At 38.4% G+C, this 17,195-nt stretch overlaps 1 protein-coding gene across 7 annotated transcripts in view; it reads right to left on the reverse strand.

The window, feature by feature from the left end:
- Window positions 1-17,195, reverse strand: part of EPB41L5 (erythrocyte membrane protein band 4.1 like 5) — a 171,972-nt gene that overhangs the window by 45,358 nt on the left and 109,419 nt on the right. For all 7 annotated transcript variants that reach the window (XR_010122784.1, XM_054477342.2, XM_063647368.1 and 4 more), the window contains 2 exons: window positions 9,006-9,169; window positions 5,167-5,264 (listed from right to left, as the gene is read on the reverse strand). Coding sequence is in view for 6 of the 7 variants with exons in the window: in XM_054477342.2 (XP_054333317.1) it covers window positions 5,167-5,264; window positions 9,006-9,169 (262 nt within the window). In the remaining variant the exon portion in view is untranslated. The remainder of the gene's footprint in view (window positions 1-5,166; window positions 5,265-9,005; window positions 9,170-17,195) is intronic.

The following is a 17,195-nucleotide window of genomic DNA, read 5'->3' on the forward strand; positions in this document are numbered from 1 at the left end:
ATAAAATGTTCTATTAGGTCCATTGGTCTACACTGATTAAATCCAATTTTTTGAGTTAATTTTTCTGGATTATCTATCCTCTGCTGAATGTGGGGTGAATTTTCCAGCTACAATTATACTGAGGTGTATCTCTCTGTAGCTCTGATAATATTTGCTCTACATATCTGGGTGCTCCAGTTTTAGGTACATATATTATTTGTAATGTTATATCCTCTTGCTCAATTGACCATTTATCAATATATAATGACCTTCTTTGTCTCTCTTTTTACAGTTTTTGTCTCAAAATCAATTTTATCTAATATAAATAACCTGCTCTTTTTTGGTTTCCATTTGCATGGAATATCTTTTTCCATCCCTTTATTTTCAGTCTTTATGGGGTCTTCATAGGTAAAATGTGCATCTTGTAGGCAGCTGATCATTGGGGGCTTTTTTTTTTTTTTAAATCCATTTAGCCACTCTGTGTTTTGATTGGAGAGTTTAGTTTATTTACATTCAATATTATTATTGATAAGTAAGGATTTACTATTGCCATTTTGATCTGTTTTCTGGTTGTTTTGTGGTCTTCTCTTCCTTCTTGCCTGCCTTTTTGTGAAGGGTGCTTTTCTCTGATGGTATGTTTAAATTTCTTGCTTTTTATTTCTTTGTGTATCTGTTGTAGGCTTTTTTATTTGCGGTTACCATGAGGTTTGCAAATACCATCTTGTAACGTGTTATTTTAAACTGATGACAACACTGATAGCAAAAAAAAAAAAAAAAAAAAAATTAACAAGCAAAGAGAAAACTAATAAAAACTCTATACTTTAACTTCAAACCGCCACCCCCACCCCCAGCTTTTTAACTTCTTGTTGTTTCTATTTATGGCTTATTATATTATGTCTAGAAAAGTTGTTGTAGTTATATTTTTGATAGTCTTTTAGCCTTCCTACTCAAGATATGAGTAGTTTATACACAACAATTTCAGTGTTATAATATACCATATTTGTTAGTGTAGATACCATTACCAGTGAGTTGTGTACTGTCAGATGATTATCTTATTGCTCATTAACATCTTTTCCTTTCAGATTGAAGAACTCCCTTCAGCATTTCTTATAAGACAGGTCTGGTGAAATCCCTCAGCTTTTGTTTGTCTGGGAAAGTATTTCTCCTTCATGTTTGAAGGGTATCTTCAAACAAGGATATACTATTTTAGGATAAAAATTTTTACTTCACTTTAAATATGTCATGCCACTCTCTCCTGGCCTGTAAGGTGTCTGCTGAAAAGTCTGCTTCCAGACTTACTGAAGCACCCTTATATGTTTGTTTCTTTTCTCTTGCTGCTTTTAGGATTCTTTAACATTGACATTTCCCTCGTATGTTATTTGTTTCTTTTATCTTGCTGTTTTTAGGATTCTTTAACACAGACATTTGGGAGTTTGATTATTCAATATCTTGAGGTAGTCCTATTTGGGTTAAGTCTGCTTGGCGTTCTATATCCTTCTTGTACTTGAATATTGATATCTTTCTCTAGGTTTGGGACATTCTCTGTTATTATCCCTTTGAATAAACTTTCTACCACATCTCTTTACCTCTTCTTTAAGGCCAATAACTCTTCGATTTGTCCTTTTGAAGCTATACTCTAGATCTTCTAGGAGTGCTTCATTTTTTTCTTGTCTCCTCTGACTACATTTTCAAACAGTCTGTCTTCAAGCTCACTAATTCTTTCTTCTGCTTGATCAATTCTGTGGCTGAGAGACTCTGATGCATTCTTCATTACATCAATTGAATTTTTCAGCTCTAGGATTCCTGCTGATTTTTAAAAATTATTTCAGTCTCTTTGTTAAATTTATCTGATTGATAGGATTCTGAATTCCTTTTCTGTGTTACCTTGAATTTCACTGAGTTTCCTCAAAACAGCTATTTGAATTATCTGCCTGAAAGGTCACATATCTCTCTCTGTCAATCTGGGATTGGTCACTGGTGCCTTATTTAGTTTGTTTGGTGAGGTCATGTTTTCTTGGATGATCTTGGATCCTTGTTTATGTCTGGGCATTAAAGAGTTGGGTATTTATTGTAATCTCTGCAGTCTGGGCTTGTTTGTACCCGTCTGTCTTGAGAAGGCGTTCTAGTTATTCAAAGGGAACTGAATGTTGTGATATAAGTTTTTGGTCACTCCAGCCATATCTGCATTAGGGGGAACCTCATGCCCAGTAAGGCTGTGACTCTTGCAGGCTTGTTAAGATACAGCCTTGGTGGTCTTGGGTAAGATCCGGGAGAATTCCCTGGATTACCTGGCAGAGTCTCTTGTTCTCTTCCCTCACTTTCTCCCATAGTCTCTCTCTTCTCGGTGAGCGGCATGCAGTTGGGGGAGGAATGACACAAGCACCCCTGTGGCTCCCCACTGACACTGTGCTGAGTCAGACCTGAAGCCAGTGCAGTACTGGGTCTCACCCGAGGTATGTGGTGACTATTGTTTGGCCAACACTGATGTTTATTCAAGGCCCAAATGTTCTTCCATCAGCAAGTGGTGAATCCAGCCAGACTTGTGCTTTTCTCTGTAAGACTGCAGGTTCTCTTCTGGCTCAGGGCTGGTTCAGAAATGCTGTCTAAGGAGCTAGCGCCTGGAGTTGGGAACTGTAGGAATCTACTCAGTACTTTATTTTACCGTGACTGAGCTGTTACCCAAGTTGCAAGACAAAGTTCTTTTTATTCTTCCCTCTCCTTTCCTCAAGCAGAAGGTGTCTCTCCCATGGCCACCACAGCTGAAAATGCCCTGGGTCACACCTGAAGCCAGCATGGTACCAGGTCTTGCCCAAGGCCTATGGCAAGTACTGCCTGGAAACCACTGACCCAAGGATTCTTTTGTCAGCAGGTGATAGATCCTGCCAGGACTGGATACTTTCCCTCAAGACGGCAGGTTCCCTTCTGGCCCACGGTATGTCTAGAAATGTCATTGGGAGGTGGGGCCTGAAATGGAGGCTTTAGGACTCTGCTTGGTGCTTTATTTTACTGTGGCTACACTGGTATCCAAGCTACAAGACAAAGTCTTCTTTACTCTTCCCTCCCTCACCTTTCCTCAAGTGGAAGAAGTCTCTCCCAGAGCTGTAAGCTCCACTGCCTGGGACTGGGAGAGGGTGATGCAAGCACTCCTTTGGCTCCTCCAGCTAGTATCTCTCTAGGTCATGTGTATCCCAGGTCCACTGGCTCTGAGCCCAGCACAGTACCAGGATGTGCCCAGGAATTGTAGTCTTTGTGGCCTAGACTATCTTTCAAATTTATTTAGGACCTTACAGCACTTTAGCCCACAGCAGTGGGCTAGCTGGAACTCAGGTTCCAATTGCTGGGATGGATGATTCTTCTCTGGCTAGGGCTGCTCTAAATGCAGCCTCTGTGGGCACCAGCGAAATTGTGCCCTGCGTTGCTTTCCATTCTGACAGACAGACCAACAGACACTGAGTTCCAATACAAAGTGCCATAGTCACTGTGCTCTCGCTCCCCCAAGCACAGATTCTCTCTCAGCGCCACCCTCCTCCATAGGGGAGGGGTGGCATCAGCCATTCAAGACTGTCTTTCCTACCCTCTTCAGTGCCTCTTTCCTTGGTATAATGTTAAAACCAGGTACTATGATGGTTCACCTGATTTCTGGTTCTTATGAAGGTGCTTTCTTGTATGGAGAGCTATTTAATTTGGTGTTCCTGCAAGGGGGATGATCACTGGAGGGTTATATTTGGCCATCTTGCTCCATCCCCTCCTTCCTTCTATTCTTGTCTGGCATAGAGTAAACCCTCACAAAATATTGTTATTCTTCCTAGCTATATGATCCCCCAAATGTTCTTTGATGGCACTCTGTCCTTCACCTAAAGTGCTCCTTAACTCTCCTATCCTGAACCTACACTCCTTCTCATCTTTTCAAGGCTTCAAAACTAATGCAGCAGACTCTCTGCCTCAGAGGATCAGTTATATCATAGCGAGATATGCAGGACATTTTACAAAAGAAACAAGTAGCTGTTCAATAGATTTCCATGAACTCTGAGCACAGCCAACAATCGCCGCCCCCCACTCCTCCCTACCCCCAAGTTTTACCAGGCTTCATTCTTTAGGGTCATTCCAGTCCTCCACTAAATTTCCATTAGTTATTAATCATTTAAAGCTTTTATCTAAAGTTTGCAATTTATCCTTCTGTCTCTGGCCCTGCATTCCCCTACTTTACAGAGCTATATTTAAAAACTGACACCATGAAAGCAAACAGACAAGTGGGATAGAATACTGAAAAGTCAAGAAAATGGAAAGCTATTTCTAAGAAAAAATATATTAGAAAGAAAGGGGGAAAAAAAGGCTTGGATCCAGAAAGACAGTTTTAATAATAACAGTGCAAGACAGAAGAAAATCACTTTCTACTCTATACTGGTCTCTAAAGAAATTCCAGTTAGTTATCCAAGAATGGAAGAACACTGTGAGTCAGCCGTTCTCCTTTCCTCTTTAAAACAAAAACAAAATTCATCTTGGTCATGTTATTAGTTGTCTACATGTAGAGAAAAAAGGCCATTTCCAGATCATTACCTAAAATCAACTCTTCCATTTAGTGGGGCCATCTGGTAGCTGATATGATTAATTCTAAAATTTCCATCTCATTCAATTTATTTTAGCTCTTTATGTAAGTTACTTAACATAGAAATAAGAAAATCATAGTCAAACTATAAATTGAAGCTAGATTGGTGTAACCGGTATGTATCCCCCACCCCACAACAAAAAAAATTCAAAGGGGACAGGGGAGAGAAAGGAATGATAGATGAAGTTAAAGCATCTGAAATTCTATTCTCTTTCTTTCTTGTTTATACCACAGAGCAGCTCTCTTTAAAACAAATCCTTCTATAATTTCAAAAGGCTTCAGCAAGTCTTCCAACTAGACTGGGTGAATCAAACGTTTAACGCTCATCTTGACTGTGTTGTTTTTTTTTTTTTAAATCATGAAATCACCTTACAATTCATTTTGCTGTGCAAGTTTCCCCCTTCCCTCCTAAAGATCTACATATTTCACCCTTTAAAATGAGAAAACAAGTTTATAAGAACTCAGCACAGACAGATTTCCCAGCTAAAGAAAAAAGAAAGTACTGTCTTTGGAAAGAAAATATTTCTGGGAGCTTTGGAGGAGATGTGTAACAGGTGTATACCCAGGGGAAATCTGAATACCTGGCTGTTTATGTTAACATCGATGTTGGATCGAGGGGACAGCAAAGGACTGTTCTCCATCTCAAGCTGTTTGAGCTTCTCTGAGGTGTCTTTTAATGCTGAAAAGAAAAAAAAAAAAAGGCAAAATAACCCCTCAGTCTGCCAGGCTGTCACAGCTAGCTGTGTGAGGGTATGGTTTTGTCTTGTCTTCTCAACATCAGTTATCATCAACTAAAAGTAATAAACACAAAATAAATATATTTTCTTTCCATAACCAGCTATCTGTCCATTAATTTGACTAAGAGTTAATCCTAAGTAGAAACACCACCCTATATCTGCAGCACTCCTAAAAAGCAAGTAGATGTGAAATCTCCATAGCATGTGTGGTTAAGAAGGTTTACCTAGCCAAGAGACTCAAAAGGCACAGAACACTTGTGACATGATCCTTTTCTTTCATAATCACAACCCAGGCTCATGTCTAACCTCAACACTTTGCCATCTTTGTTGCTTGGCCCTGACTACTGCCTAAAACTAAATTTATGTGGAACAAACTGATGAAGAATATATATTTATTCATTCACTGATTCAACATATTATATATTGGTACCATCAGGTGTGACGCAAGACAAGCATTTTGTCTTCATAATGTTCTTCCTCGTGACGAAATACATTACAAAGTCCTCTAACCACTGAAAAGATAATACATTAAACAAACACAATTCATCTTTAAATGAAGACTTTTAAAATTAACTGTCCTGAAATAATCATATTTGGCAGAGATTAATTTGATGTGCGCATAAAATTTTACACTGTCACTTGACAAAAAATGTTGAATGCCTAATAATTTCTATATAATCAGAAAGAAGAAAAGAGGAGAAAACTTTGAAATCATATCCTCTGGGTCGAAGGGATCTTCTAAAAGTGGCCATCAATTAACTGAGTGGAGGCCCTGGCTACACATTAAGAATCAGCTGGAGAGCTTTCAAGAAACACTCATTCCCAGGGCTCACACAAGAATAATTATAACAAAATCTTTTGAGGTAGGATTCTGGCACTGGTAGTTTTTAAAACTCTCCAGGTGATTTTAAGTACAACCAAAGCTGAGAACCAGTAATTCAACACTGGTCTTCTCAAAATCTTCCCTATCCATTTACTTAATTGCCATCTCCTGGTTTTCTTATGCTTCAAGTTACTCCATCCTGAATACTTTTTTTGTTGTTGTTAAACCTTTTTCTGCTACATTTTTTTGTCCAAGGAACATCCTGCCATGCAGCACAAGCTATTTTGGTTACCATTTGTAACTATTTACCTATGTGAATCAGGATTTTGACATTACAACCAAAATAAAATACACAATTGGATATCAAGACTGATGACCTTAAACTCTTAACATAAAAATGTTCTAATTATTCTCACTGATTGATTTTGAGCAAATGTTATAAGTCTGAATGGAGTAGGTCATATGAATTAAACTCCCACACTATGCAAGAATTTCCTCTGCCACAACCTCGACAACATTCAAGCTCCACTTTAATACCTTCTGTAATGAGGTGCTCACTAACTCTTAGGAACCTTTTTTTTTTTTTTTTTTTGAGATGGAGTCTCACTCTTGCCCAGGCTGGAGTGCAGTGGTGTGATCTCAGCTCACTGCAACCTCTGCCTCTTGGGTTCAAGTGATTCTCCTGCCTCAGCCTCCTAAGTAGCTGGGATTACAGGCGCCTGCCACCATGGCCGGCTAATTTTTGTACTTTTAGTAGAGACCAGGTTTTGCCATGTTGGCCAGGCTGGTCTCGAACTCCTGATCTCAGGTGATCCACCTGCCTTGGCCTCCCCAAGTGCTGGGATTACAGGTGTGAGCCACTGTGCTTGGCCAGGAACCTATTTCTATTATACAGCATAAACAGTTAAAAAACTTCCCCTTACTGATCTACAATCTATTTCCCCATACTTGCAAATTGCTCATCCAAGGTTCACCAATAAAATGCCATAAAACTAATTCTTTGATATATCAGATTGCCAAATATTTGGAGAGTTATATTTCATTTGATCTTTTTTAAGCATCCCTAGTCTATGTAAATCCTAAGCTAATATATTTTGCAAAAAGTATGTACTCAATAAGGGATACTAATACAACACTATTACAGCACTGAAAAAAATAAACTTTGTGAATTAGTGTAATGGATATCAAATGGAATGTAAATAAAATCAATACTGCCATCTCTATAAAGGAGACTATTTTTATTTTTAACCCTGGAAATACTCTGCATTAAGATAGTCGTGGTTCTGGCTGAATCTAAATCCTGATGGCTTTGCTATGGTCTCAATTCTTTCTAGAAACAAAAAGAAAATTTCTTTTTTTAATTTTAATTTAACTTAATTTTTTCTTTTTTTTTTTGAGACAGAGTCTTGCTCTGTGGCCCAGGTGGAGCTCAGTGGTACAATCTCAGCTCACTGCAACCTCTGCCTCCCAGGTTCAAGCGATTCTCATGTCTCAGCCTCCTGAGTAGCTGGGATTGCAGACATGTGCCACCACATCCAGCCTAATTTTAATTTTAGATTCAGGGAGTACATGCGCAGGTTTGTTATAAGGGTATATTACGTGGTGCCATGGTTTCGGCTTCTACTGATCTCATCTCCCAGAAAGTGAACACAGCACCCAATAGGAAGTTTTTCAGCCCTTTCCCACTCCATCCCTCCTTTAGGAATCCCCAGTGTCTACTGTTCCCATCTTTATGTCCCTGTGTAGCTTCCACATATAAGTGAGAACGAGAGCAAGCATTGCTAACAAGAAGTGGAGTCCAGGGCAAGGCTGTCAAAACTGGACTATTTGAAATAAATTACTACAGAGAAAGTACATAAGAAATAGTAATGGGGGATATTTTCTTAATCTAATAACAGACTACTACCTTAAAAAATCAAATTACTTTGAAATTACCAATGTAATAAGTGAAATTCTTATTTCTCTGATCTGAGACTAACAAGCACAATTTAAACATGTTAGATGTCAAAAAAAAAACCATGATGTACCAGAACATTTGTTTGTAGTGATTTCTTAGGAAATAAACAAATTTTTAGCACCACTTATCAGTAATACTTCAACATGTTCTATTAATCAGAAGCACTGTGTGACTTTTCACTAACATTTATTTCTAAATTACTAAATACTATTGTTGTATTTTACAGTCTCAGAGACAACAGCATACTTAGGGCAATTTTCTGAGTTGTTTAATGATGGTGGCTAATTTTAGCCTCCAATAGAAATCAAATTGTCAAGAGCCAAATAAATACAAGCTGCTTTAAAATGAACACGCATTACAGTCAGATTCAACCGGAAACTGCTGTTTATAAACAAGTTATGCTTTCATATCAAACTAAACTCACAAATACATAGACATTTTCAATGAGAGATTTACTGTCTCCTTTTAACCTTCAAAAATGTGTGTGTGTGTGTGTGTTTTAAAGCATCATTCTTTCTGTGTTATTTCTTTTTGTGGGCCTAAGCAATAATAATCCTCATTAATAACAAAATACTTTCTAAGAGCTAATGGGATGTTCAAACATTCATTCAATCCTATGCCCTAGAAAATGTTTCCATTCTAGAAAAAAAGCAAAAAGCAAGTTTGAAGACTCTTAAATGTTTAATGTCTTATAAATGACACACATGTTTAATGACCTCAATTATGTTATCTTAAATATTTCAGTGTTCCCTTAAGTCAAAAAGGCAAGAGGGCATAACTCTTCTGACTTAAATTTAAAAGTTGAACTAGTACAAAAAATATTATTGGAGAAGCTGATTTAAATATCTTATTTCAAAGGAAGATAAAAAGGTATTACTGACGTATAATGGAACATTTACTTACTCTCATATTCAACTTCAGGTTCCCCTAATCCAGGAAGCCTGGTGGCTACATTAACGTCATTCGGTGCTCGGGATGTTTCCATAGTGTCAGATGCCCCAATTACATCACCAATCGTTGTTTCCAATAAGTCTGGGCTATTCAGCAAATCAATATTCAGAGGAATGCTGCAATGGAAATAGAAAATTTACTTAGACCAAGAAATTTAACATGAAAAAATTGAAACACTACTCACCCTCTGTATCTGCAAGTTCCACCACATCTGTGAATTCAAGCAACCATGAATCAAAAATAAAACAAAAATTAAAATTTAAAAAACATAAAAAAAATAGTTTAACAACTATTTACATAGCATTTATATTGTATTAGGTTTTCTATGTAATCTACAGATGATTTAAAGTATATGGGAAGACACATGTAGGTTACACGCAAACACGACACCATTTCATATAAGGCACTTGGGTATCTGTGGATTTTGGTATCTCAGGGAGGTCCTGAAATCTATCCTCCATGTATACTGAGAGACTATACTAACAAGGTCTTTGTTGGAAAAAGATTCATGGAAAAGTTTTTATCTCAAATGGTTTTATTCATTTCTCACAACCCTTTGAGTAGACTTCTCCTCCCAGCCAAAATGGAGTGAAAGGGACTGGTTTGCCCTCCCACCTGAAAACCTAAGGGAGAAAAATAACCTTAATAAGTAAGGTTAAATAAATAACCTAAATAAATAAGTTCCACAAAGTTGCAGAATACAAGATCAATATAAGAAAAATCAATTGTATATCTATACATGAACAATGAGTAAACTCATGAGGAAACTGAAGTTATGTAGACAATTTCATTCACAGTAACATCAAAAGGGATAGAAACTTAGGAATAAATTTAATAAAGGATATGTAGGACTTGTACACTGAAAATCACTTATAAAGGAGATCTAAATAAATAGACTTTTAATGTTCACAGATTGGAACACTTAATATTCAAGATGGCTTCTCCCCAAACTGATGTGTAAATTCAATGTATTCACTATCAAAATCCCAGCAGGATTTTTTTTTGTAGAATTGACCAGCCAATCCTAAGATTTATGAAAGCCAAAGCAGCTAGAATAGCCAAAACAATTTCAAAAATGAATGTACACTATTGAATTTGAAAACTTACTAGAAAGCCACAGTAATCAAGACAGGCTGATATTGGCACAAAGACAGGCATGTAAATCAACAGCAGAATTGAGAGGCTATATTATGGAATATAAGGAACTTTTGACAATATAAGGCTTTTTGACAAAATAAATCAGGAGAAAAGACAGACTTTTTAACAAATGGTACTAGGACAACCAGATATCCACATGCAAAAATATTAATTTAGACCCTATCTCACACTATACACAAAAATTGAATCAAAATGGATAAGCGACCTAAGTGTTAAGAGTAAACACTGTAAAACTTTAGAACAAATATAGAAGAAAAAAATCTTTGTGACTTTGGGTGGGTAAAGTATTCTTAGATATGATACCAGAATATCCATAAAAGAAAAACTGAAGATGAACTTCATTACAACTAAAAATGTTTCAGTGTCAAAGAACCATTATGAAAATGAAATGCCACAAATTGGGGGGAAATTTTTGCAAATCATGTATCTGGTAAGGGGCTAGTTATCCAAAGCATACAAGGAACTCTCTGTATATATATTAGTATAAGTTAATATAGTATACATATATTACTTACTATATTAAGTTGTAGTTAAGTTAGGATGAGGTGATACTACAGTAGGGTGGGCAGCTAATCTGCTATGACTGATATTCTTCTAAAATGGGGAAACTTGGACACAGATACACATAGGGAGAATGCTATGTGAAGACGAAGGCAGATATCAGGGTGATGCATCTACAAACCAAGAAACACCAAAGACTGCCAGCAAACCACCAGAAGCTAGGACAGAGGCACAGAATAGAGTCTTTCTCAGAGTCCTCAAAGGAAGCAACCCTGCCAACACCTTGCTCTTCGACTTCTAACATCTTCCTGAGACAAAGTTCAGTTTGTGGTACCTTGTAACAGTAGTCCTAGCAAACCAATACATCTCATATTCTAAAGACCTGCACAGGACTAAAGGAGAGCCTTAGAGCAGCACATCAGACCATAAAAGAAAAGACAAAAAAATCCCAAAAGGCATTCCATGAGGGAATTCAAAGGACTAAAAAGAACTGTGACTTTTCTCCTTCCTTCCCCAGGAGAATGGGGCATTGTAAAATCACATCAGGTAAATGGAGGCTCTAAAAGAACCTGTGAAAGTGGAGAAAGGCATCTTACTCTGTGGTGGGGGATTACTGAGCGGCAGAAACTACCAGGCGTATGTCAGGTGTGGGTGGCACAGGGAGTGTTCTTAGGAAGATTCAACATATGAATCTGCACATTTGGGAGCATATGTAAATATATTTCCCATGAGTTAAGTGCCTCCCTTAGCAACGAGAGGTCCAAACTCAGTAAGTTGACTGGAGCCAACTTTACCAAGGGAGGAAAAAGGCCAGCAGTTGGACAAGCGGCGTTTCCACTGTTTGGCAGGGCAAGAATGCATAGACTCCCTAGAGGACGAGTTTGGAACAAGCTGCACAACAAAATGCAAAATTACAGAAATAGATAATAACATGCTGAAAAAATCCATGAGTCTATGCTGACAACAAATTATTTCTTTTCAAGGTGGGAGAAAAAAGGAAAGTTGTTCTTTACAGAAGAAAACCAACTTCTCTCTATAGAAGAAATGACAGAACATCACCATATTATAAATATCAAGTTAATAATGGATACAGGCAAAAATTATCAATGAATGCTAAAACTACAGGGTAAAAGACTGTTAGGGAATAAGAAATCCATTCGGTCTTAAAATGACACTCCACAGATTACACAGGAAAAAGTACTTTTACAAAGAACTCTGGTGATATCACCTTAACAAAACATTAGTAAAAATGTTTAACCTCAATCTCATCATGAAAAAACGATCACACAAATCTAAGTTGAGAGGCATTCTACAAAAGAACTGGTGTAGACTCCTTTAAAAAAAAGTCAAACGTTGTGAAAGGTAAAAAAAAATAGGCTGGGGGAACTGTTCATGAATAAAGAAACATGAAAAATGAACTGAAATCTTTATTATACACTGGATCAGGAGGAAAAACAGCTATAAAAGGTATTGAAACATTTGGGAAAATCTTAATAGGTACTGTATATTAGGTAACAGTATCATACCAATGTTAAATTTTCAGAGTGTAACATAAAAAAACATATCTTTGATTTTTGGAGATTCATGCAAAAGTACACAGGAATGAAGTAATGTCATGTCTGCATTAGGATTCTCATTAGCCAGCCAAGAAAATGAAATAGATGCGAGCAAATATGGTAACATATTAAGTTGGTCAATCTAGTGGAAGGGCATATGGTTATTCACCCACCATTCATTCAACTTTTCTGTAGGTTTGCAGTTTTCCAAAATAAAAAGTTGAGAGGAATAAAAGAATGCATGTACTTCCCCTGGGCCAAGTGTTAAGTCCAACTTTAAGCCCAATCAATGAAACTCCAAAATGTACCAAGGTCAGATGATCTAAACAGTAAAAGGGTACTTGTGGGCAGGAGCTGAGCCAGAAATGAGGGGAGTGAAGAATGGTTTCAGAAGAGGTGAAATATGAAGTATATTGCCTGTGTTGGGGAAGTAACTGGTTCTGTGATGGCCTCTGAGAAAACACACTAATGAGAAGCACGAAAGAGCAAGCATTTGCACATACGCCATCACTGGATTACCAAAGAACCAACCAAGTAAGTCTTTGCCCCCTTTCCTCTTCTTTATTCTTCATCCCTCAATGTGAGCACCATAAGAGTAAGGGGAGAAAGTAAAGACTAAAAGAACAAACAGGCCAGGTGCAGTGGCTCACGCCTGTAATCCAGGCACTTTGGAAGACCGAGGTGGGAGGATTGCTGGAGTCCAGGAGTTTGAGACCAGCCTGGGAAACATAACAAAACCCCATCTCTACTGAAAACAAAAAAATTAGCAGGGCATGGTGGCGCACACCTGTAGTCCCAGCTACTCAGGAGGCTGAGATGGGAGAATCACCTGAGCTTGGGAGGTGGAGGCTGCAGTGAGGCGAGACTGTGCCACTACACTCTAGCCTGGGCAACAGGAGTGAGACCCTGTATCAAAAAGAAAAAAAAAAAAAGGGACAAACACTCCCCATCCCCATTCACCACTGCACCACTGTACATTTCGAGAATGGGGAAAGGGGAAACTGTTAAATTAGAAGTGGACTTTTTGTAATTTAAAGTATGTTTCAATGATTACAAGTAAGATGGTTCTTATATCTATAAATGATGAGCTAGAAATGGGGGAAAAGTTAGCTTTATATGGATCAATACAGTAAGAGACAAGTCAAGTGGGATATTCAGCCCTTTCTAAAAACAAGTGATGAACTCCTAGTAATGAAGTGTGGCTCAAGCGAGGGGGCACGTGAAGGGCTGAGAGTGAAAACAGGCACCAGGGTCAAAAATCCAGCACTGGGGAAAATGAAAACCAAAACACCTCATGTGAGGAGGCAGTGAACAACAGTCAGATGCACTACTTGAAACCAGGGGACCAGGTTTTCTAGACAGGAACAGGGGCTGAAAAAGTGCTATTTACAAGTTTAGAGTTTTAGAGTTTCAAGTGAAAAAAAAAAAAAAAACAACTTTGTCTGCAATGAAGGGAAGAATTAGAAATATCTGTGCAACCAACAATCAGACCCACCATATCCTGGGCTCAAGGACTGAAGGTAATTTTTCTAAAAGATCCTACTATAAAACCTTCAGAGCTGAGGATTTCAAAAAGTGAGGCTGAGGAAATTTCAAAACTAACTTACAGGGCAGAAAAAGCATGGCAAGAAGGAAAGAAAACAAACAAATCTGTTTAACATAAGACAATTTGAACTCACAAACAAAAAATTACAAAGCACATGTATCTGATGCTAAGACAGACAACCAACAAACCCAAGAAACAGGAGCATTTACAGTAAGGAAGTAGAAAGGATATAACACAGTCTAAAAAGGAATTTAAGTATATTAAATGTGCTGAAAGATATAAAGGAGGGATAGAATAAAACAGGAAAGCAGGCTGTGAAACAACAGCAGATTCTGAGAGGTGTCATCAAATTAAACATTGAAAAAAAAAAAAACACAGCAAGCTAGACCAAACATAACTGAATTAAAAGATATTAATAAAAATTAGGGAAATCACTAAGAAGGTAACAGAGATAAAGACATAGTAAACATGGGCCGGGTGCGGTGGCTCACGCCTATAATCCTAGCACTTTGGGAGGCTGAGGCGGGTGGATCACTTGAGGTCAGGAGTTTGAGACTAGCCTGGCCAACATAGTGAAACCCTGTCTCCACTAAAAATACAAAAATTAGCTGGGTGTGATGGTGCACGCCTGTAATCCCAGCTACTCCAGTGGCTGAGGCAGGAGAACTGCTTGAACCTGAGAGGCAGAGGTTGCAGTGAGCCAGGATCATGCCACTGCACTCCTGCCTGGGTGACAGAGCAAGATTTCATCTCAAAACAACAAAAACAAAACAAACAAAAAAGACATAGTAAACATGAAAAATAAGAAATACAGAAATTGACATGAATTGAAAGCTGCAACATACATTTAATAGAAATTCTAAAAGGAAAAACAGAAATGATGAAAGAGAAGCAATATTAGAGAGGATAATGATTATCCATTATAATCATGATACTGATTATAATTACCAAAAGAGAAGACATTCATGAGTGATTAAACATTGAATAATGAACACACAAGTTTGACTTCTTTCTCATAAAACTACTCTAGTGTGACAGTATAAGGACAAAAAAGAGCAGAAGAGATTTTTAAATATCTTCTGAAGGCAGTGAAACACATTAACAAGTGGCCATTAATTAGAAGGACTGAGTTAATCTATATCTAATCAAACAGTAGGGAAAGCTTAGAAAAAAGACAAATTTCTGTACAGAACAAGAAAAGTTGCAAATACTTTCCTCCCAATCCATGGGCTGTCTTTTCACTTTCTTGATGGTATCCTCTGAAATACAACAGTTTTAATATTTGATGAACTCTAAACTTAATCAATTTTTCTTTTGTCACACATGTTTTTAGTGACCTATCTAAAAGAACATTACTCTAAAACTTTCATCACTATTAAATTTACATCTGACTGCTTCTCTAAGTGGAACCCTGATCCATTCCTCCTCACTGGGTGGGGCCTCCCTGTGGGGGGGCTTCAGCCACTCTAGCCAGGGTTATACGGACAGAGCTCTAATATCTCCCTGGGACGGAGCTCCCAGGGGGAGGGGCAGCCACCATCTCTGTGGTTTGATTGACTCAGCTGTTCCAGCCTGCCAGCTCTGGAGAGTACAAATGGTCCAGATGAGGAAGGGTCCCCAATGCAGCACAGCTGCTTTGCTAGATTGTGGCCAGACTGCTTCTTTAAGCAAGACCCTGATCCATTCCTCCTCCCTGGGCAGGACCTCCCTACAGGGGCTTCAGCCACTCCAGCCAGGGTTATACAGACAGAGCTCTGATCTCTCCCTAAGATGGAGCTCCCGGAGGGAGCCATCTCTGTGGTTCAGTCAACTCAGCCATTCCAGCCTGCCAGCTTTGGAGGGTCCAAATGGTGCAGAGGAGGAAGGGTCCCCCGCAATGCAGCACACCTGCTCTACCAAAAAAGCAGCCAGACTGATTCCTTAAGCATGTCCCAGGTCCCAGATCCCATTCCTCCTGACTGGGTGAGACCTCCCAACAGGGGTCTTCAGACACCTCCTACAGGAGCATTTGGGCCAATAACAGGTCAGTGCCCCCTGGGACAGAGCTTCCAGAGGAAGGAGCAGGCTGCCATGTTTGCTGTTTCATAGCCTTCGCTGGTGATATTTCCAGGTATGAGAAAAACCAAGGCAACTAGAGTCTGCAGCAGACCCCCTGTAGCAGCCCTATGGAAGAGTGGCCTGACTGTTGAAAGAAAAACAAACAGAAAACAACATCAACCAAAAAGACCCCACAAAAATTCCATTCAAAGGTCAGCAATCTCAAAGACTGAAGGTAGATAAACCCACAGAGATGAGAAAGAATAAATGCAAAAATGCTGAAAACTCAAAAAGTCAGAGTGCCTCTTCTCCTCCAAATGACCACATCACCTCTCCTGCAAGGGCACAGAACTGGGCAAAGGCTGAAGTGGCTGAATTGACAGAAGTAGGCTTCAGAAGGTAATAATGAACTTTGGTGAGCTAAAGGGGCATGTTCTAATCCAATGCAAAAAAGCTAAGAATCATGATAAAAAGGTATAGGAGCTGATAGCCAGAACAGTCAATTTAGAGAGGAACATAACCGACCTGATGGAGCCGAAAAACACAATAAGAGAACTTCACAATGCAGTCACTCAATCAAAACCGCTCAACTACATGGAAACTGAACAACCTGCTCCTGAATGACTACTGGGTACATAACAAAATGAAGGCAGAAATAAAGATGTTCTTTGAAACCAATGAGAACAAAGACACAACATACCACAATCTCTGGGACACATTTAAAGCAGTGTGTAGACGGAAATTTATAGCACTAAATGCCCACAAGAGAAAGCAGGAAAGATCTAAAATTGAAACCCTAACATCACAATGAAAAGAACTAGAGAAGCAATAGTAAACAAATTCAAAAGCTAGCAGAACACAAAAAATAACTGAGATCAGAGCAGAACTGAAAGAGACAGAGACACAAAAAACCCTTCAAAAAATTAATGAATCCAGGAGCTGTTTTTTTTTAAAGGATCAACAAAACTGATAGACTGCTAGCAAGACCAATAAAGAAGAGTGAAGAATCAAGCAGATGCAATAAAAAATGATATAGGGGATATCACCACCGATCCCACAGAAATACAAACTACCATCAGAGAATACTATAAACACCTCTACACAAATAAACTAGAAAAATCTAGAAGAAATGGATAAATTCCTGGACACATACACCCTCCCAAGACTATACCAGGAAGAAGTTGAATCAATAGACAATAACAGGCTCTGAAATTGATGCAGAAAAGGCCTTTGATAAAATTCAACATCCCTTCATGCTAAAAACTCTCAATAAATTAGTTATTGATGGAATGTATCTCAAAATAATAAGAGCTATTTATGACAAACCCATAGTTAATATCATAC

Source organism: Pongo pygmaeus, chromosome 11 (genome assembly GCF_028885625.2).
Source record: "Pongo pygmaeus isolate AG05252 chromosome 11, NHGRI_mPonPyg2-v2.0_pri, whole genome shotgun sequence".
Classification (NCBI taxonomy): Eukaryota; Metazoa; Chordata; class Mammalia; order Primates; family Hominidae; genus Pongo; species Pongo pygmaeus.